The 23,548-nt window shown below is 28.6% G+C and overlaps 1 protein-coding gene across 3 annotated transcripts in view; it reads right to left on the bottom strand.

Moving 5' to 3' along the window:
* Positions 1–9,970, bottom strand: part of LOC107448407 (ras-related protein Rab-29) — a 32,619-nt gene extending 22,649 nt beyond the window's left edge. The window contains exons 1-3 of one of the 3 annotated variants that reach the window (XM_016063588.4): positions 9,840–9,970; positions 7,799–8,096; positions 4,246–4,374 (exon numbers count right to left, since the gene is read on the bottom strand). In XM_016063588.4, the coding sequence (XP_015919074.1) occupies positions 4,246–4,374; positions 7,799–8,027 (358 nt within the window). In that variant the 5' untranslated portion in view covers positions 8,028–8,096; positions 9,840–9,970. Of the gene's footprint in view, positions 1–4,245; positions 4,375–7,798; positions 8,097–9,168; positions 9,754–9,839 lie in introns of those variants that run through there. The other 2 variants (XM_016063586.5, XM_016063589.5) reach the window with 2 other exon arrangements.
* Positions 9,971–23,548: the final 13,578 nt, after the last annotated feature.

The raw sequence follows: 23,548 nt of genomic DNA, 5'->3' as shown, positions 1-23,548 counted from the left end.
CAAAGTGGAGCTTATATGCACAAAAATGCCTGGAGACAGTTAGACGAGACATAAAGGCATTAAGGCTCTTTAGTGGAACCATTTATTTAGATTTTGAAAGCACAATTGATATTTGAATCCTCGAAGCTCCCCTGAAGACACATTACGAGCATTTTAAAACTAATAAGGATATATTCTAATCAATCATTCCAGAAATAGAATGCAAGCATCTATTAGTAATTTCAGTTTTATGCTTTTAAACTGTTAAAAATATAAATTTAGATTAGTATTTTTTATACTACGTAGTTTACAAATTAATAGAATTATGTTAATTATAGGATTATAGGGTTGTGGAATTGATAATTGAAATGTTTGTCTCTTACTCCAAACTTTCCTGAAATTCCAACTAAGACTAATTGTAAATTTTCACCGAACTCTAGGAAATATATTATATTATATTATATTATATTATATTATATTATATTACATTATATTACATTACATTACATTACATTACATTACATTACATTATATTATATTATATTATATTATATTATATTATATTATATTATATTATATTATATTATTATTATTAAGAAAATGCTAACTAAAGCAACAACAAACAAATATGAATAAAGCACAAATGAAAGTGCAGAAATAGACATACTATAGTTTAGGTTCTATAAACGAAACCCTTCTTCAGTGTCTAAACTGTAAACACCATTGTAATAAGATAGAACATTTCGACATTGAGAAACGTACATGTTTAGAGAATCGAGTACGTCACGTCTATTTCTGTATTTCCATTTGTGCTTTATTCACGTTTTTTCTTCCTAAGTCAACATCACACAAAATATCCTTTTTGGAATCAAATGTTTGTTATTTGCTTCAATTTTTTTTTGTTCAGTACGATTGAATTTTAAGATATTTTATTTTAAATTAGATTTTATATTACAACATTACAATTGAAAAAATAAATTTTAGCAAATGTATTTATATCAAATTTTAAAATAGCACAAAGCCATTATAAGGTGAGAGCTAGAATTCAATACCCCACACTCACTTATATAAACATCATATGAGAAAAAGATATTTTAGTGAATATTGATTAACTACAAAGCTATTGCAAAGAATACATTAAATTTGTTTTAATTATCTTTTAATTAACTTCAACTTAGATAATAAAATTTCGTTTTAGAATTAATAAAACTAAATCCAATTATTATTAATTTATTTATTATTGATTTTTCAATAGTTTAAATAGTTTTCTGTACTTTTTTTTCAATAGTTCAATCTATCAAAGGCTCGAAAATGTTCAGTTGTTGCAAATTTATTTTGTGCTATTCTATAACTTAAATTATTATTATAATATTCAGACGAATAATATTTTATTTACATAATTATAAATATTTGTGTAAATAATTAGCAAAAATACAAAACTTTTATTTCTTTCAGCCTATAAGTACCTAACTTTTTAACAAACCACCGGAGTCGTAGTTGAGTAAACTTTTATAACTCTAGCAAACTTTTTTTCGACTCCATAGCTCTGATTTATACCCCATCCTGAAAAACAGATGCGATATATTTTATTTTATTAAAAATCATAATTAAAATGATGAAAATTATTACTTTTCATGAGTAATTGATTCCTGCTCATGATGTTTTCATGTCAACATACTTTTGAACTTAGCAAAGTACTGTGCGTTAAGAATTTAAAAGATCACCATCGATATTAGCGCTTTTTAAAATAAATATAAATTTTCTAAAGCGTGAATTTAAAATTGAACCTAAAACAATATCAAATTTCAAAGTTAAATCTAATGTTAAATAAAATTATTCAGTTTTCTAAAAATTAAGTAAAGTATTTATCAAAAATTCATGAACCTTATTTAAAAATAATCATAATGCAATTAAGAATCATTGGATAGTGCATGCACTTATATTTCATTCAAGCATTGATTTTAAGCAAAATTTTGATTTTGATATCCGCAATTTATTTTAAAATGCCGCAGAGTAAAAAGTTATAAGCTAATTTTAATGGAAAATGAGGGAAATATTTTTTAAAGAACTAATTTTTGCATTGTCATAATAAGGTAGAAAATATCAATTCATTATGCCATAATGATTGTAGTTTCCATGCAATTTTGTATATCTCTCCTGGAATTTGTACATTAGAGTAACTAGGCAATGGCCAGAACATATCGTAAACCTATAATTTTATTGACCTGAAGTTCGTAAGCATGTTTTTTAAGCAATGCCAATTTTCTAAAGGTTTGTAATTTGTTATATGGATTAATAAATATCACACACACATAAAGTGTGTTTCTCTTTCAAATCCCTTGATTAGTTACTCATCCTGATTGGTTCTGAAACCCCCTGATTAGTTATTTTATGTTAATTCGAAAAACATTAACATTTAAAAAAAATTCCTTTAAAAATTTGCAAGAAAAATTAAGCTTTTCTTAACACGTTGTTGTGTTTTAAAATCAATGACTTGGAAAAATTAAAGCACTATAATAAGTGCTTGACGCCCGGTGGCTGAGTGGCAGCTCTTCGCACCCTCGTGCTGCAGGTCCTTGGTTCGATTCTCGGGCCAGGCAAGGTTGACTCAGCCTTTCATACCTTCAGTAGGTCGATAAAATGAATACCAAGCATGCACGTGGACTGAACACTGGGGGCTCCGCATTTCGCTGACCATTCAACCGGAACATCTGCTCTTGCACCCCCAGAGCCCAAGGTCCGGAAAACTGAGATGGGTACAGTAGGCCTTGGCCCTCTATGGGCTGTCGCGCCTCTGAGTTCAGTTTATAGTAAGTCCTTAGGCTCAAAATCATTTTTCAGATATATCACAATCAATCCTACTTTTCTTATCCTTTTATACTATATATATATATATATATATATATATATATTTCTTTTTTTTTTCAATTACTTCTAATAGAAAATCTTTCGTCACAAATTATTTTTTTGGTGCAAAAAAATAATTTGACGCAGTTATAGATACATTAGTATTTAGCATAGTGAAGAGCGTTAATAGTAGAGTAAATTATTGTGGTTGGTTGATTCTAATGCCACTTGCCACACGGGCAAGCCTACTTGGTGAAACCGAGCAAATTTAAGGCAGAGTGTGCGATTTTTTTCTCAGTGGTGCCACCTATGGCCAAGAATTCGACTTCTGACACATCTTACGTCACACCTGTCTATAAGGCGGACCCATTCATACATCCATTCATTCATCCACAGATCGTAATTTTGACCTGAATCAGAGAACGATCGATCTCCAATCCAGTACCCCCAGAGGTTCTGATTTGTTATGGGAACATGGAGGACTTTGCTACTCGACAGAATTTTAACGTGCATCAGTCACCAACTACACGGGCAGTCTTCGGTCGGCGGGGTTCGAACCCATGAACTCTCGGACATGGGCCCAGCGCCCTACCGCTATTGCTTAAGTATAAAAACGCTATTGTTCAAGGATAGACTGGATCACTAAAGTTTTTATAAAATGTAAATGCAAATTAAAATTGTGAATGTCAATGCGATGACAATATCAATGTGTAGACTTGTAAAATGTTAATTTCCTGTTCTTCCTATGCCTATTTTCTCCCCAAAATGACCTTACGTTGCCGTTTTTATCCCTGCTAACGGAAGTTCGAACTCTTTTGCATTCAAATTCTCATGGTCTAAGTAATTTTAAATTTTGTAAATTCGTCTGAAAATATGGCTCAGCAGTTTTCTCTCTTTCAGACTTTAAAGACTTCTACTTTAATTATGGTTATCATGCATATTATTATTATTATTACTTTTATTATTATGATTAACTTATCTGGAAGCTTTAAATAATAATTCTGTAAATTAAAAATAAAAGAAAAAAAAGTGAGACGAAAAAAAAGGTTTTTAAAAAATATTTATACAAATAATTGTGATAAAATAAAATATAATTAATTATTATATGTTACAAATATATATGTGTATATTATAATTATATTATATATAAATTATTGTTACAATATATAATGGAATATAAATAATTATTTTACAAAAATATGCCTACATGCTATATAATAAATAAACTCGTTAGTAAAAATGGCAGTTTAATACCAATTTATTGATACGGTGTAAACAACTATATAATACATACTACTATACAGAATCAACTACTTCCATATCTTATGAGTACTTATCAACAATAACATATTAAGGGCAGTCGTTATATAACACCCTGCATTATAAATTTTAATAAATATTGTTTTTTCTAATACTTACCTCCAACCGTTCCTTTATAATCTTTGCGAAAAATATCATTTACATATCTTTGGACGAATGATGTTTTTCCTACCGTGGCATCTCCAACAATGATAATTTTAAAAATCCTTTCTACTGTTGATGTTGTAACTGTAAACAAATAGAAAAATAATATAAATCATATTAGGTTTTATAAAAATGTATGTTAATTTAATTTTGGAACTTTTTTTTATGTTGCTTATTAATTTTTATTAATTACGCTGATGATACCAAGGTGATAGAAAGCGAAATGGTTTGCATATAGGGAGTGTTCTCTAATAACCCCCTTTAACAAATGTTTTTGAATACTAATAAAAAATGACGCAATAAGTATTAGAAATTAATATTTAACCCTTTGACTGCTATGGGTAAATATTTGCGTCTGGCGAAAACCATGAGTGCCGCTTAGAAGCGTATATGTACGGTTCGAGTTAGCCATCGGTGTATACTATGCGTGCAAATGAGAAGCCATTTTAAAACTTAACAATTAATGAATAAACATATTGATTATACAGTTATAGAGTGGATAAAGTAGTAATAGAATTTGGATTGTGTACTGTGTTAATAATGTCTAAATACGTCGCCGACTAAAGTAATAATGCGCGAAAAAATGTTTAGTCTCCAGAGCTCGCTTCAACTTGGAGCAGTCAGTAGTCAAAAGGTAGTCAAAATACACTATCGTATCACTATAGAGAGAGTTATATCGTGAAAGCACAATACCATAAATATTTGTTCATAATTAGAAAAAATTGATAAACTGGGGCAAAACAATATTATAGTTTTGTAAAAAATTGAAAACTAGCAGAATAATTTATAGTTTTTAATGTTTATTATTAAAAGAACACTTAATAGTGAGAAATGTATTTAAAATAATTATTTCGATCACAGCATGCGTCTAGATAAATGCAAAAAGCAAAGACGGCATATTTTAACTCAGAAATAAACCATGAAAACCAAGCTAACACTTCAGAGAAAATTGAAAAAGAAATTCAAACATGAAAAATGTGGTTGATGAATTTATTGTATCCTTTAAAAAAATTATGAAAATCATTGAAGAAAAAAAATTGTCTTTTCAGTGTAAAGTAAATCATTAACTTGAATTTTCTGCCCTTTTTCTCCAACGCCCCTAGGCGATTGCCGATGCTTGGCAATGGAAAATCCAGATTAGAACATCAAAACATGTTTGATTGCCCGAGAAAAACAAAAGATGATTTGAAAGACTGTGATTAAAAACTTTTTTATGTTTTATATGACAATCGAATTGATTTTGTTGTTTTTCATTTCGCCTTCCTCCCTCATGATTTTTTTTTTATTTATTTGGATTTCGATATATCGTTTTTAATGTATTCGTTGATATATTGAACGAGTCACCAAATGCTTTTTAGTATTTAATAACTAAATTGTATTAACTGAGTTTCCTTTGTGGTTCTTGCAATTTTTTGCAATTTTTGCCAAACATTGTAAGAACTACAAAGCAATCCACAAAGCAATTTTTTGCAATCTTGCAATTTTTTGCATTTTATAATGAACCAGTGAAATGAAAACAAGTAGGACAAATGTAAATTTTTTGAAAGGCAAATTGTAATTATTTGTCACCACCTGATTTATCAAGAATATAAAGGTTATTTTTTATTTTACTGCATAAACATTGCACAAATTTTCAATAAAAATACTCTTTTGAACTCTACGTAATTCGGCAACAAACACAGATAAGAAATGACAAAGAATATTTATTGATCACAATAAGTCAAATACAGAAGGAAAACATATTTCAAATAAACTGTAAAATATTTAATTTAGAGTAACTATCTTTTGAATAAACACGATACAAGTACCTAACTGAAAACGAAAAAATTAACCGTATTTCTTAATTAGCATCACATGTTTGAATAAAAAATATTTTAATCAAGTCCTATAAACTCGAAATAGATTTCTTTTCTACATTGACCTTCTACTAAAGAGAAAAACAAATTTTAAAACAAATATTTCTACACTTAACACATACTTTTAAAACCAGTTAGTTTATTATATAACACATACGTGATTTTAATATACAAACATGGTAGATGTCATGATAATTCTTTTTTATTTAACTTTATTTTATTGTAAGACGAAAACAGGGTTTGATATAAAGAATTTTTTTTTTATATGTAGGAAATTAAATTTCATAAGCAAATATTCTAAGAATTCAGGAATATTCTAAGAATTAAAACGGACAAATTGCTTTTAAGCTTTAAAATTTCAAAAAAGTCGTATCTTTTCATTTTCATTTATCGATAACTATTCCACCAACACATTTCAATAATTTAGATTGTGGAATTTATATTTGCACATTTTTTATTATGTTAAAATTTGTATGCATTATAACTCAAACAATTATCGATTCTTACTAAATTAATTAATTAAAATAATAATTATAAAATTTACTTTTTGCTTGAATCTTTAAAAAAAATGAATTTTATATTTCCGTGTAAACAGACTGATTTGTTTAAATAAATATTGCGAATTACAAAAAAAATAAAATTTGACATTAAGGGCTCGATTTTTTGACCGCTCTCCTATCTAAACAATTTGTACCATAATAAACTTTAATTGAATATTACCCCTATGATTTTTTTTTTAATTTTAACTAGTTCAACAAATGATAATAATCCTGTTTTTTTTCTTCTTTCTTTAGAAAAAAAAGTTGCGTTTTTGTGTGTAACTTTGTCGGCGCTAATTAATTTGCATATTTATGGTCCATCCGTTGAATTATCAAGATTGAAACTTGGTACAAGAAAATCCGATAATTTAGATCCAAAGTTATTAAAGGGTGAACAATATTTTTCTCAGACTTTACTCATCAATGGCTTTTTGACAACTTAACGATGCAACTAAAAATTTTAGTAACATTACTTTCCTTTATTTTAATATTTCATAAGCAAAATATTTTTTATCATAAGAATATTAACTGCTTATATTATGTTTTCTGCTGCAGTTCTCATAATATTTCCATTTAAAAACCTATTTATTTGCACTCTTCTGAAGTGAGATAGTCATAATAGGGTCAAATAATGAAATATTTCGAATACAGATAGAAAAATTAAACGAAATGAAAATTTTTTTTTTTGTCCTATCAGTCAATCGTTCCTGTAGACGTTACCATAGTCATAAAGTAAGTCATTTTAAAGTCTTTAAAAATACATCTTTTTATTACTATTTATCTATTTTATTTATCATTATTTCTAAAATGTGTGAAAAAAATAAAAAAAAGAAGCAATTTTTTATTATTAAGAATGAGATAAATTTATTAAACTATGACTTAGTTATTAAATTTGTAAACTGAATAAAAATAAAAAAGCTCCTAAATTTATTTATTACAATGTTCAAAACATATCTTAATTTTTCTTTTCTTTTTTCTGTCTTCCTTTTTCCTTTTTAAAAACTGAATAAATAATAAAAATCATTAAATTGAATTTTCTTATTAAAATACATCGAAATAAATAAACTCTTAAAAGGTATTAGAATTAGTAATAAGTACTGAAATTTTAATTACCTTGTGCGGATTCGGTCAAAAATTGATAGCCTGGATGCTCCCATTTATGTATTGGTCCTGTATAGCCAGCAACAAAAACACCAGAACACTCTAGGTCAGCATTGTGACCATTTGGTATAGTATTTGAAGTATTAATTCTTGTAGGTGTTGTATTCCCTAAATAATATTCTTCATCAGATGAATCAGTTCTACTTAAAGAAGATTTAAAGCCATCATTGGAAAGCATCATTTTCGTGCATTTATTTAGACTTGAATTCTAAATGTCAATGTTGTTTCGAAGCTTTATTTCATAACTTTCCTGGTAAAAGTAATTTAATATAAGAATTTAACAGTGAAAATAAATTCATCTGCATGAAAATGTATTTATAAAGAACAGAGTAGAACTACAATATGGATTTGAAATCGTAAATAACTATTTGTGGTTTTTTTACTTTGAGTATTTTATGTCGGTCAACCTTTTATGTGATATCACTGTAAGATAAAGAAAGAAATCGACTATGTCTTTATTACTAAGAATATTCCTTTAATCTTCCAATCTATTATTTATTTTAGGATAACAAATACGCCGACAATCAATTACTTTAAAAACATATGAAATCAAAACTTTTAGTTCGGAATTTCTAATTAGTGATTATCCTTTTGCTTAACTTTTATAATTTATTTAACAATCATATTTAAAATTTTATTTATTATTATTCTCATTATAATTTAATGTGCTGAAAATAGTATCAAATTCAAAGTTTATCGCTTAGTCATTCTTAATCAAATTTAAAATTTAAGAATTTATTTTTGACTAGGAGTCAGATAAAAAGTTTTATTCAATAGATTACAGCAAAATCATTTTTCATTGTTAAGCTAAAATTTTTGTTGCAATCTTAAAATGGATAATTTCCAGATTGTATTTTTTTAATTCTTTCACTTGTTACAAAAATGCATTTATTTCACAGAAAGAAATAAACTTTGAATCAGTAAAAATATTTATTAATTTTCCAAATGAAAAAATAAATAAATTATTTTTTCTTATCATTTTATTTATTTATTTACTTATGATTAGGCAAAACATTACTATAATACTTTAATTTATTTACTATTATTATAATATTATATTATTATTATTATAATTATACTTATTATTGTTATTATATTATTATTATAATTATACTTATCATTATTATAATTATACTTATTATTATTATTATTATAATTTTACTTATTACTATTATATTATATCATTATTATTATATTATTATAATAATATTATTAGGATATTATTAAAATATTACTAACATTACTATAATTTTAAAATATTGCTTATTACTTTAAATCTATTAGTAGATAAATTCAGATATAAATTATTCCAATAATATTACCTCTGAATTAGAAGAAATTCTTTACTCACATTTTTAACCAGCCGTAACCTTTTTTTCCATATAAAAAGAGCCTTTTTCATTACATTTGACTATTTTTCCTCTCATTATAATTGTATTTTTTGTTTTAACATTGCCATTAAAATACAACAATCTAAAGTTGTAGAAATATATAATACGAGCAACAGCAAAGTCTGAGCCCCTTTCAAAAAGTATAAATTATCCAAAAGGTGCTTACAAAAATTTAAAATTTCCGCTTAAATCAACATACATTTATTTCTTTTCAAACTCTAACTAACTAACCAACGAATTTCTATGTCCGTTTCTTCGAAACTCAAATGACATAATCAAAATAAGAATTATTTTAAAGACCTGCTTTTTCTACTGAGGGCAGGTTTCTTACACCTAAACAATCACGAGGTTTTCCAAATCACGTGTTGTTTCGTAACGTCCAATATATTGAACCTAAGGAAAAAAGTGGTTTACTTCACCAAAAGTAGGTGCTATAAGTTGAAGTAAATAAGGTATAACATGGTTTTTCGTAAAATGACCTCGAAATACTAGTTGGCATTGTCTTCTGTCCAAATGAATACATGGAACAGGCTCGAAGTATAGTATTTATTCCTTTTTAGAAGACGAGCCTTATATAACTTTCATAAATATGTTTCATTTACCATTCATTAAAATAGAGCATCTTTTTCATGACGTGCATCGCCCTGCAAAATTCATAAATGAGCATTTTCTCTCTCTTTTTTTTTCCGTTAATTTTTTCTTTGCTTGTCCGCACCTCAGGGTTTTAAATTATGTCCCTGTTAAAGTATAAATCACTGAGAATACTGTTAGAATTCACTTTCAAATGCAATTAAAGTTGAAAAGTTAAGCAGAAAGAAAAATGCACCAGATGTTCTCTTTTTTTATCTTCGCTTATCTTACTTATCCAAATTAATATCCGTACAAGTGATGAATTCTAATCGGCATTATATGATGCCACTCTAAAATTTGAAGTCAAAATAAATTAAATATTATTTTCAATCTATTTAGCAGAGGCGTGCTGAGATACTTGGATAATCGAGGCAAGCTCCTCTATAAAACAACTTTGAAAAAAGGAGGGTTATAATGTAAACACTGAGGAGGGGTAAAAATATTTATTCAATTAAAAGAAAAATTTTTATTCATAAAAGTTTAAATACATGAATAAAACTAATTTTTATGTTTCATTCTATGGTGTAAAGTTTATCATTTCTAACAAAATGTTCTTAATTATTCTTAAAAGAGTAAAATATTTTATTATTTATGACCTAAAACGCCATTATTAAATTTGTTTGAAAAACCTATTTTATTCTTTAAAGATATCTTCCTAAGCCAAATATTTACCAAATAAAATTCTTTATTTTACAATAAAATTAATATCTGTAAACGATTTAAATTTATAGTGTCATCGATAAGATGTTCCTTGGACTGAATGCCTGGGTTCCTTACGCATCCTTGTAATTCATTATTGTAAAGGTAATTCACACCCAATAATCACGGGATACACAAATATTGCTTATGATTTTGCATATTAAAAACGGATTTCATTGAATTCTAAGCTCACTTTCAGAGAAATAAAAATTTCCTAAGGTGATACAATAGCTAATTTTTTTTTAAAAAACTGCAATTTTAAAAATGTCACTTTTTTCGTTTCTTATAATTGCTATTTTTTCAAATTTATATTAACTAGTTTCTTGTATTATTATTATTTTTTTAAAATTTTTTAGCGTAAATGCTGTTGTGTTTTGATGAGCCTGGTTTGCATAAGGAACAGTGGGTATGAGTCACCCTAAATAATTACAAATATCAAAATGCTCCCATAATTTTTCAGAATACTCGATATAAATTTAATTAAGTTTCCAACAAACTAAGAAAGTTAAAAAAAAAAAAAAAAAAAAAAAAACGTAATCATTTTGCAAAGATTAAGAAAAGGAAAAGATTTTTACAATTTTTTTCATTTGTAAACTATTCTAAGTTTCATAACTATTGTAATTTCCTGTATTGTAAGCGAATCAAATTCTGGAAAATATTATTTCCGGATTGCAAATTAGCACCTGTTGTTGTTTCTAATGCCACTTGCCTATATCAGCAAGCCTGCTTAATGAGACTAAGCGAATTTAAGGGGGAGAGTACGTTTCTTGTTTTCCAGTGGCACCATCTATGGCCAGGAATACGGCTTCAGCCACACACACGTCAGAGCCCGGTTATAGGGCGTATCCATTCATACATCCACTGTTCGTACTTATGACCTGAACCAAAGAGAGATTAATCTCCAAATCAGTACCCCAAGAGGTATAATTTGTTATGGGAATGGAGGACTTTGTGACCCGATAGATTTATGGTGCACCAGTCACCATTTACTACACGGGTAATCTTCGGCTGGTGGGGATCGAACTCACGATCCCTTGAACATGGGCTCAACGCCCACCAACCAGGGTTAAGATTTCAAACAAACCACCAGTGGAAGTAGAACTTCCCCGAGTGACGCCTTCCCCTGACGTCACACCGTCCACTGTTTTGAATTTCGGTATTCTGAACGCTAATATCAGTGGAGTAGACTCGTGGACTAGTCTACTTCATGAGTAGAGTAGGGGTGAAGCTTCTTCCGTGCTATCAGCCAATAAAAATGCTCGAAGCATTCTGATGCAATTCACGCGTCGGCAAGCTGTTGAAAAAGGCATTTTGGTTCAGTATCTATTTGCGATAAAATATTGTCTTTTGAGATTTATTTGAGATTAAATATTGTAAAACTTTACTTTTATTTTATTGCACTAATATTTGATATTTACATTTATTAAATAAATTTCATATACATATCCGAGATGATAATTTTTTTTTGTGATAATAATAAACATTGACGTGTTACATGAATTTTATTTACGAGTCTGATAATTAAAAATCTAATATGTACTATTATTAGTAGTAAATGTTATTCAGTTGAAATCAGATCTTCGAATCTTTGGTTTGTTTATTCTAATAGCGATTAAGAAACCAAATTTTGCTTTTCAGAATTGTATTACAAGAGTACTTGGTATTGGCATATCACATGCATGCTTTTTTTTTAGAAATAAACTTTTAAGTGCTTTTAATATTATGTGGATAGTAGAAATGAGCCAGAAAAAAATTAAAATATCAGAATTTTTAAATGTAAACAGCATTTTTGCTACATATCACTTTATGTTGCAAAACAGATGGTTTTCACTTAGTCTTTTGAAAATTTTGAATTTTCTTAATTATGATTTAATAGACGTGGGAAAAGGCTTTTTTTTATTTAAAGAGATAGTATTTATATCACTTTATTTGTTTTGATAATAAAAGAATGTATAATTTGCAGTTTAAATTCTATTTTCAAGTAAGCTTTTTATTTTATGCTTCATTATTCTTATTCGGGTGAAATTTGATAAATACCAAACAAATGATGAAGAGATAAACATTACAGCTCATTATATCTTTGTTACATGGAATTTTTTGTTACATGGAAAATGTTTTGAACTATCTTTAACAAAATTTTTATAAAATTTTAGCTATAAGAAAAAATTCACTTTGAGGTCTTCGAAATATTTAGTTATTAATTTGTCAAGCTATTTATGTACTACATATTACAATTATCATGTTCAGCAATATTAGTTTTATGTTAAAAAAGATTTTTCAGAGATTTTAAGAATAGTGAATTATAGTATAGTTTCATAGTTACAAAATACTTTATTATTCACTTAAGTATTTGTTTATATCCCAGTTTCAGTTTTTATGGTAATATTAGAACCACTGTAGATTTGATTTAAACCTAAAATCTGACAAAAGTGCTTAAAACTTTTTCATTTTGTTGATTGCAAGTAAGTGCCCGTTTTTTCGGATAGTTGCAAAAAATCGTAATGCATATAAAGCCTATGAATGTAATAAACAATTAGAATAGTAGCTCTATTTAGATATTCCACATTACAAGTTGAATAGTACTTAAAAGTATTTTAGTTTTAAAATTAATCTTTTCTACTGGAAATAATGCAAACAATATCTATAAGAAATACAAATTTAACTATTTGAAATAAAATAAAATTAAAATTCTTGAAAAGAATTTTTAAAAAAAGTTTCACATAAACATGTGACGTCGTGAAAACTCAATTTTTTAAATTTTTTTCCTTTTTGAAGTTTAAGTTCAAAAACACTTTGTAATCATATATTTTTCATATTGATTAAAAAAGGAAATATACTAAGTTAAATTTCTCTACCTTGTTTCAGAGATGAAAGAAATTACAGCAAACTTTTTATTACAGATAAAACTAATAAAAATTACAAGGTCTAAATTTTTTTTTTTAAGAATATGAAATAAAAAGCATAATTTAACTCATTAAATTCCTATCTGCAGTATCTTTCTAAGATCATAAAAAGTAATTAAAAAATGACACACTTGTTTTTTAGTGGAGTAAAAGATTTGCTAAGAAAATTGAGACGATTTCTGGTTACTAATCATCGATATTTATTATTTACAGTTTAACTTCAGATAATCTAATAAAGTAATAATAAAATAAAAAATTCTATGAAATTTTTAGGCGGAAAAAATTTACATTTGCAATTTTACCTATTAAGTTCATCAAATATACTATTACAACCCCAAAAATGCTGATTTATTCGCATGTAGCAAAGAAAAATTTAAATCAATTAGATTTTTCTTAAATATAAATATGCTCATGATATTGAAAATAAATTAAGTTTAACTTTTTTGTGTTTCTACTGAAATCACGTTTCCTCGCCTTGCTTCTTTTTCCAAGTCCTCACTTAGTTCCACGCATAAATACTGATCAAAATTTTTCGTTAATCAGAAAGAAAAAAAAAATCTAAGGATACATCGTCATAAAGACTGAAAGCATCTTCTCTGTTTCTATATATCGGTCTCCAACGAGGACTTAGTCGTGTAAAATAATTAATAATCAATGCATTCTGTGTGCTCGCCATTACTCTACTGAAAACACCAGTGGTTTTCACGTCGACCGAAAAAAGCGCTCAAGATCTACTAAAACTTGCTTGGAATGCCAAAAATCGAGCTATGGGCAGGAAAAGTAGAATATCAGGCAAAGTGCCCCCTGGTGCGGCTTCCAAAAGCTCAAATCGACTGTCGATTTCGAGCTAAGAATCCCAGAACAGACTATCCGCAAATTAACACATCGTGAGAATAATTCATATGTTCAGGGTGTTCCGTAAAGACCGCTTTACTATCTATTTTTCAAATCCTTACCGATAATGAAACAAAAAAGTGCACACATTGGGGGTCACATATTAATATTTAAGTCAGGAGGGGAAAAAGTTATAGAAATTTGGCGAGTCTCAGTGCAGAATAGCAAATACAGTAAGATCTAAGACATGTTTGTTTGTGGGAGGAAAAACAGAGGAGTTGAGAGATGACTCATAGAAACACCTTGTTTTGATGTTTCTCACATTCATCCTCCTGTACTTTTATTTATCAGAATTACAAAATGTTTCTTTTTTTTTGTTTTTTCCTCGCTTAAATATTAATTTCGACCTCCCATTCGCTTTTGTTTCCTTTTTTGATGAGGATTCTAAAAATACATATTACAGGTGGTCTTTACGGAACATCCTGTATATAACCTAGCACGCCGTGCTCAAAATGGCAAAAGCAGTACAGCTTTTCATCTATTAATCGGTTTTGATCAATTTTGCATTGAAAATCGAACTTTCTTTTTTAACCGGAATAAGATTTAAATACTAATCTATAGCATCGTAACTTGTACACGTACAGTCATGTAAAAAATAATTGGACATAGTTAACAGAATATCGGATTTTCACGTACAAAGGATACAATCTTTGTCGTTCAAAATGGACTAACCTTAATTATGCCCATTAATTTGTGCAAACGATATTTTAAGCACCGAAATCTGACACGAAAATGAACTTCCTCTCAATAAACTTACTTTTTTTAATTCGAATTGTCAACATTAAAATTATAGGGAGTTACCGCATTCTGGAGAAATATTTTCAATAGTTTAGTTAGGAGAGCTGTCGATTAGATAATTTCACGCAAAGGTATCTTTACTGAAGGAAACTGCGGTTTAGAGTAGGATTTCAAAACTATAAGTAATGCCTGCTCAAATAAATGAGCATAAATTAGGTTACTGTTAAAAGTGTCTTTTGATAAGTGTAAATTCGATCATTTGATTCGATTATTAAGAAGTTCCATCTTTTATTCTACACTATATGTGGCCAAGTTACGAAACAATAGATTAGTTGTTTTTTCAAAACTTATTCTGCCTTAAAAGGAAAATTCAATTTTCAATGCAAAATAAGTAAAAGTATTAAAAAAAATGTTCTTGGTTTGTTAAATAGTAAAGTCCTGAGAAAGTTTGTCGCCTAGTCTTTCAAGTAGTTTAATATTTATTTTAAATTGTTCACTGGATGATTCTTGTCCTCAAATTGACCAAATTTTGTCGTCAAATTCTAAGGGGAAAAAACTGTTCTCGTTTTGTAAGATAGTAAAGTCCTGAGAAAGTTTGTCACCTAGTCTTTTAAATAGTTTAATAATTATTTAAAACTGTTCACTGTACGATTCTTGTCATCAAATTAACCATATCAAATCTTAATGTCATCAAATTCTTAAAAAAAAATTAAAAAAAATATTTAAAAAAATTTCAAATTTTAAATGAATGGAAAATTAATTCAATTTAACAAGGTTCCAAATATTTGTTAACCCTTCCATACCTTTCCACACTTTTCCATGTCTTTCAAAAAGATACAATAGTAGGGAGAAATGAGAACTACACCTCACTTTTATGGTTGCTGACCTCTCTTAATATAGTGCTCTGGAATACTTTGGATCGATAACCTCTCGTCTATAGGATGAGTGCTGCATCCCACTTCCTCAGTAAGGATGAGAGTTCAACCCTACTGATAATGCTTCTTAATGCAATGTGCTTAAGCAAATGCTTCTTAAAAATTTTGGGTGTTTTTTTCTTCCCAACTATGGGTATATTTGAAAAATGTACATGAATTATCACACAGGATAAAGTTACAAAAAATTCGCAAAACGCTTTTAAATTTTTATATGTATGCTCTAAACGTAACATTTTTTGGAATAAAAACTGCTGCTAAAAAAATTTGAGTTCATTTTTTTTTACATATACGGGTATTTTTGCAAGAATTGACGCTCCTTTTCTAATCTTAACCCCTTGCCAGTGTCGCCCGAATCCAGTTCGAGCAACTTCTGCTTGCAGTATTTGTGATGTCCGAATTAACGTTTCTATTTTGTGAAGCCCGAGCTAAGCTCGTTTCTACTTTAGGATTCTTAATTCACCTAATAGATGGCATTAGTGGCCCTAGTTTTTCACTTTCGACTTCAGTCGAGGGAGGGAAATGTGGGTCTGGGTTTTGGGATATACCATGCTGTAAAAGATTTGTAAAATTTATGTACAGCAAATCATATTGTTGTGCTTTTATAATACATTATATTTAGCTTCTAAATTTTGTTTAATTTGCTCTAACTGAATAAGATGTGTGTGTAATCCATTACTTTTTTTATGTGTATGTAAAAATTATAAATACAGTAGTTATTGCATTTAAAATTTTATTTTTGTAGTAATAAAAAAACATTTTTTAACTCTTATAATAATATAAATAACAAAATTAAACAGTCAAAAAAATTTTCCATTTTTCTGTAATATATATGTCATTGTTAAGGGGTTAATCAAATTTTAAAAAAGTTGCAAAAAATAATAAAAAATTCCCCTCTATTATGTTAACCGTATGCTCTTTACGTAGCATGGTTTGGACTAAACACATGTTTCTTTTTAGGTATTCATTTCTTCACATCTATGAGTATTTTTGAAAAATTTGACGCTTACTTTGTAATCTGAAACAAGTTTAAAATAAATTCCTCATTTCCAAAAATTATAAAAAATTCACCAAGTGCCCTCTATTATGTTAACTATATGTTCTTTACGTAGCATGGTTCGGACTAAACAAATGTTTCTTTTTGGGTATTCATTTCTTCACATCTATGAGTATTTTTGAAAAAATTTGACGCTTACTTTGTAATCTGAAACAAGTTTCAAATAAATTCCTCATTTCCAAAAATTAGAAAAAATTCACCAAGTGCCCTCTATTATGTTAACTATATGTTCTTTACGTAGCATGGTTCGGACTAAACAAATGTTTCTTTTTGGGTATTCATTTCTTCACATCTATGAGTATTTTTGAAAAAATTTGACGCTTACTTTGTAATCTGAAACAAGTTTCAAATAAATTCCTCATTTCCAAAAATTAGAAAAAATTCGCAAAGTGTCCTCCAACATGTTAAACATAAATATGCTCTTAACGTAGTATTGTTTAGAGTAAACAAATCCTTCTTAAAAAGATTGATTACTTATTTCTTCATATCTATGTGCATTTTTGAAAAGTCTGAAGCTTACTTAGCAATCTGTTACAAGTTTCAAATAAATTCCTCAGTTAGTATAGTTACACTTAGTTACACTCAGTTAGTATAGTTACACTTAGTTACACTCAGTTAGTATAGTTACACTTAGTTACACTCAGTTAGTATAGTTACACTTCGAACAAAGATTGATAAGTGTTGCTGAAAACTTTTCTGGAGGAGTTAGAGCACATCATCAGGACTAAAATTGCGTAAGAACACATTTCTGGAAATGTCGTCATATACCGCTAGGTGTTGTTCCCTATTATGAACTGTTTCTCCATGCGCTGAACAAGTCATAATAGGGAAGTGCACCTAGCCGTGTACGGCAACCATTCCGGTCATAGATTTCTATGCAGTTTTAACCCTGATGATGTGCCTAAGAACCTCTAGAAGTTTGTTGCATCATTTACTCAACTTACTGTTATATATAACGTTTTTAAACTTGAACATTTCGACAAAAAAATAGACTAAAAATATAATTTTAAAATATCTGCTTTAGGAGCAAAACTAATTTTAGATTTGATATTCCAACACCAGAACTAAGCAAGAACAAGTTTTTGTATAAATTCGACAAAAAAATTTGTTCCCCAGTGTAAGCAAAAAACGCTTGTATCTTTTGATATATTCATTTTACAGACTAGTTTCAATTTCAAAAGATAAAGTTGAGAACATTATCTACAAAATGAGTCCAAGTTTGTGTTTGTTCAATCATCCGTTTGGTATTTATAGCTTAAAATATCTAATTTTTTTAGGAAAAATCTTTTTTTTTTCTTCTTTTTTCAAACTTTTAAGGTCGAGGACGGGGTATTAATTTATTGAGAAGTTCTCAGAATATTAGTTTTAGATGAAATGGCTTTTTTTAAGGGGGTTTCCGTGAAAGATTCGATGAAAAAAACTTTCCCTATGGTCTATGAAAACCACCCTAATGGTGTGGTGAAATGGGGAGATGTTTGGTGGAGTAGTCAGGAATTTATTTCGAAAGGGGTCTAGAACTTTTCAACCTTGAAGGTGTTGAGTGAAAAGCTTTCTAAGTAAGCAAAAATAATTTTTGTGCTATTTTATGGCATAATAAAGTTTGCGGTTTTAGACAAAAATTCTTTTCAATTTTACTTTAAGTTGGAGTAAAATTAATATTTTATCCAGTTACGGCTTCATTAATAAGTCTACATTAAGAAACCCAACAAAAAGAGTTTAGACACAAGAAGGAAATTATTTTTGGACTGATTCGATAGTTATCTTTAGACCAGACATAACCGTCACGCACGCTGTTCTGTTGTCATCACTCTTTCATTTAATAGGCTCTTTAGCTTAGGGTACAACTAAAAATAAATAAATACCACCTTATCTACCTATTGTTTAAATGATCGAATTTTTACGTTAAAATCCAATCCTAACCCTTCCACGCCGAGTGTCACAAATACTTGCCAGCAAAAATATATTAATCAGGGTAAAAAGAGAAAACTGGAAACCAAACTAATTCTTTAGCAGTTTATTTGTGCCAGGGGTTATAATAGCTTGATTCATGTAATTCACGACTCAGTTCAAAGTAAAAATTATATAGTTACACTTTGAACAAACATTGATTATCAATCACATTATTGTATTGATATATTTTGCTTTGGCTATATTGATACAATATTAGAAAGCACTCCTTTTTTCCTCCGGATATAATCGTGTGGACTGATGAAAAGATTTCTTTTTCCGGATTTTTTAAAAAAATTTTATCCTTTTTTTTTCGTTTTTTTCCCCTCCAGTTGTTTGTTATTTTTTTATTATTATTTTTCTTTTTCCCCTTTTTTCATATGTCTGAAATTTTCCTTTGTTTTATCTTCATTTTGAACTTATATATATATATATATATATCTCCTGACTATATATATATATATATATATATATATATATATATATATATATATATATAGTCAGGAGAGTGGTCGAATCTTGGCCCCCAATTTCATTCCTTGCTAAATTTGTTATATCTCGGGAACATTTTAAGTAAATCGAAATTTTCTTGCATGCAATTATAAAATTAATAGTGACAAACCTACCCCCATAGGAGTTTTCGGATAAGGGTTCGACCTGTCGCCACAATAGGCCCCTCAGGAGAGGAGGCGCAAGTCTGGATGGTACAGCCCGGACGAGAGCCCAGCGAGGCCCCACCCGTGGAATTTATTGATAACCAAACATTGCAAAATTAAACATTGCAAACACAGTAAAATTGAAATTAACAAAGATTAATACACATTAGAAAATATCACAATATCGATGACGTACGGCTGGGATAGCCTGGTTACTAGGGCACTGGGCTCATGTCCAAGAGGTCGTAGGTTCGATCCCCTCCGGCCGTGTCGCAAACGGTGACTGGTGCAAGCTAAATCTATTGTTTCACAAAGTCCTCCATGTTCCCATAACAAATCATACCTCTTGGAATACTGATCCAGGAGTCTTCAGTATTGGGTTCAAAAAAACACGGCTACAGAGTTGAACATTATTAGTCGTAAACCTAAAATTGGGTCGGCTGTTCAACGACAGTTGTAATAATATCGATGACGTGTAAATTTAAAAATCAAGTATTGTCAACACAATGTTGGAAAGTAAAAAGCAAGAAGTAGATAAATGAAAGCAAAATGTGCTCGTGCAAGAACAGATAGTTTCCCAATGGGATTTATAAAATTTGAAATCAATAATCCCAAAAGGGATTTATAGTTTAAACCAATATAAAATTTTAGAACAAGACATCAAGTTGTATGGCTATCACGAAATAGGTCACCAATGACCAAAAGTTGTCCATGGAAGGGAAAGTCCAAGTGTCCGGCTAAAAGTAAAAGATGAAAAGGATCTTGAAGGGAAGTAGAATTCTTGAAAACGAGTCTCTTAAAATATCTAAAAGAGTAAAATTAACCAAAAAGAAAAGTGTCAAAAATAAATATAGTAAAAAAATGTATGAAGAGTAAGGTCCGGTAACAGAGATGGGCATTTGTCATTCAGAATAATGAATAAAGAATGATGAATAATTATTCAAAATCTGAATAATTAATGATGAATAAGGATTTATTCATCAGTCAGAAATATTTTGAATAAAGAATAAACCATTCATTATTCAGTATCCTTTATTCATTAGTCAAGAATAACTGAATAATTTCACTGGTCAACAAAAATGGGCACGGAATACTCTAATTGACTACGATTATGACAACTACAAATAAAACGTTAATCCTTTTCAAGTCATCATCATATTTGGCTAGACAGCCCAGGGTGGGCCAGTGCCTTCCTTTGAATTCGAATCCACTTCTCTCTACTTTTGACACTTGTTCGCCAGTTTTTCTCCTTTAGAGTAAGGAAATCAGTCTCAACTAAATCTAGCCATCTCAGCCTGGGTCTACCTCCTTTCCTGTTCGTTAGGGGTTTGTGTAATAGGATTTTCTTTAAATTTGAGTCATCATTCCTTCTGAAAATGTGAGCTGCCCAGTTCATTCGATTTATTTTAATGAATTTCACAATATCTGGCTCTCTGTAGATTTTATACAGTTCAGTATTGTATCGTCTTCTCCAGGAATTATTTATTTTTATCCCACCAAGGATGGCCCTCAAAACTTTTCTCTCAAAAATGGCAATTTTATTTTCACCAGCTAGAGTGTTTTATAGAGTAGAAGTTTTGTATTTTTTGATAAAAGAGATGATTTGAAAAAACGTTTTAAACCATAAAAAGCCTTATTTGAACAAATTAGACGACTCCGAATCTCATTGTCTATGTTATTGTCGGCAGTAACAATTGAACCAAGGTAAGTAAAATTCTGAACAGTCTGAAACCTGTGGGAACCAATCTCCAGATAGGATTCACTAGAATTTAATTTAGCAAGTACAGGCATGTATTTGGTCTTATCGGTATTGATGATTAGTCCATATCCCTAGCAGCAAGCTCCAAAGAAAGGAAAGCTTCTTTTAATGCAGGAACAGTTCGTGCAATGATGTCTAAATCATCCGCATACGCCAATATTTGAATAGATTTTGAAAATATGTTGCCTCTGATATTGATTTCAGCATCTCTTATAACTTTTTCTAGAGCAACATTAAAAAGAAGACATGATAAGGAGTCTCCCTGTCTGACTCCATTGTTTACTTTAATTTCTTCAGATAAAGATCCCAAAAGTTTGACTCTGCATACGGTGTTTGACATGCTTGCTTCTACAAGTCTAATTAGTTTTGGTGGTACTTGAAATTCAACCAGGGCTTCATACAAGCGATTTCTATTAATACTGTCAAAGGCTTCTTTGAAATCAATAAAGAGATGATGTGTGGTAATACCAAATTCCCTGGTCTTCTCTAAAATTTGTCTAAGTGCAAATATTTGATCTTTAGTAGATTTTCCCAATCCTTTTCAAGTATATTTATATAATGTTTGAGAAAATTTACTTTTGTCCAACATAATGCATACTTTTGAGAAATGGTTACATGGCAAAAAAACGTTTAATTTTTTAAGTTAAAATTTTATTTAAAAATTTGAAATAATATTATCGTTTGCTTTCAAAAACTATAAAAAATTGCGTTTTATAGATTTTAGTACAAAATTTTAGAATGAACTTAAGTAACTAAACTGTTATAAACCTAGTTTTTAGCACAACTAAGTATGCTACGCTGGAGTAAGTTAAAATAACAAAAAAATAAATAGTCCTACTTGTCTTAGTTTTATACTTGTCTTAGTTTTATAGTTTAATTCCTAAAATAAGACGTTTGAGAGAAAACGATGTTTTGCATCTCGTTATAGACTAAGACATATCGATTGCATTTTTTGCTGGTTATTCAAAATTTTATTCAGAAAAATTAGACATGACTAATGAGTTTATTCATCAATCATTATTCAAAAATTTTTATACATTTTCATAATGAATGATGAATAATGACTAAATTTTCATATGAATAATCATTCAGAATAAATTTATTCTGAATAAATTTAGTCATGAATAAAATTTTCGTGAATGATGCCCATCACTGTCAGGTAAAATATCAAATGGTGAAAATAAGATAAATCTCATTAAAAACATATTAGATCTAAAATAAGATCGATAATAAATTGCATTCAATTATAAATTTCGTATGTCTAAAGATGAAAAATAATAAATTTCTATTATTTATTAGCTTTTATTGATTTATTTATTCGTAATTGAAAAAAACTATGAACTTTAAGACATATAAATTTTTAACTGTAAAATTTTAAAAGACAGTTGCAAAATTTTAGCGGCATTGGTCAAAAAGTATCTTAGCTATAAAATTATTTTAAAAAATCATGTTTTTAAATTTCCAATTCTCACGAACTATGCAACTTGTTTCTTTTTTCTTCTTCAAATTTTGTATTTGTCATTTGTAATACCAATGGTTTAAAATAGCCTATAATTTTTACACTTTACAATTCAAAGCTTTTTTGTCTGGGGTCGGTAAAAAATGATTGAAAAAATTTATAAATAATTATTAAAAAATCAATTTTACTTGATTTACATTTACTTTTTCCAATAATTTGAAAAATATTTTTCACAATGATTTGTTCGAAAAGTTCCCGAGATAGCGCAAAAAGTATGATACGAGGTTTGTTAAAATATTTTGAGTAAGTTAGTGGTTCCTAAAAGGTGTTCCGCAGAACCCTGGAGTTCCATCAAAGGATTTCTGGGTTCCGAGGATTTAAACTTTTTTTTTAACCATCAACAATTATTTTCCTATTCAACCAATAATCCCTAATTCATATAATATTTCGGTTTGTTTATAAGAAATTATTTAAAATAAATACCAATGTTAACAAAAGTAGCAGAATTTAAAATTATGTATATTTATATATATTTTCAATAACAACGCATTGAATTAATTATAAAAGGCTAAGCATTAATGTACTTATAAAAAATTCCGTAAGTAAACGGAAGCTTTTCATTTTAAAATAAAATGAA

Source organism: Parasteatoda tepidariorum, chromosome 11, assembly GCF_982258835.1.
Source record: "Parasteatoda tepidariorum strain Cologne lab strain chromosome 11, Ptep-v5.0, whole genome shotgun sequence".
In the NCBI taxonomy this organism is placed as follows: domain Eukaryota; kingdom Metazoa; phylum Arthropoda; class Arachnida; order Araneae; family Theridiidae; genus Parasteatoda; species Parasteatoda tepidariorum.
Note: the sequence above shows the minus strand (reverse complement) of the source record. Positions and strands in the feature narration are given on the sequence as shown.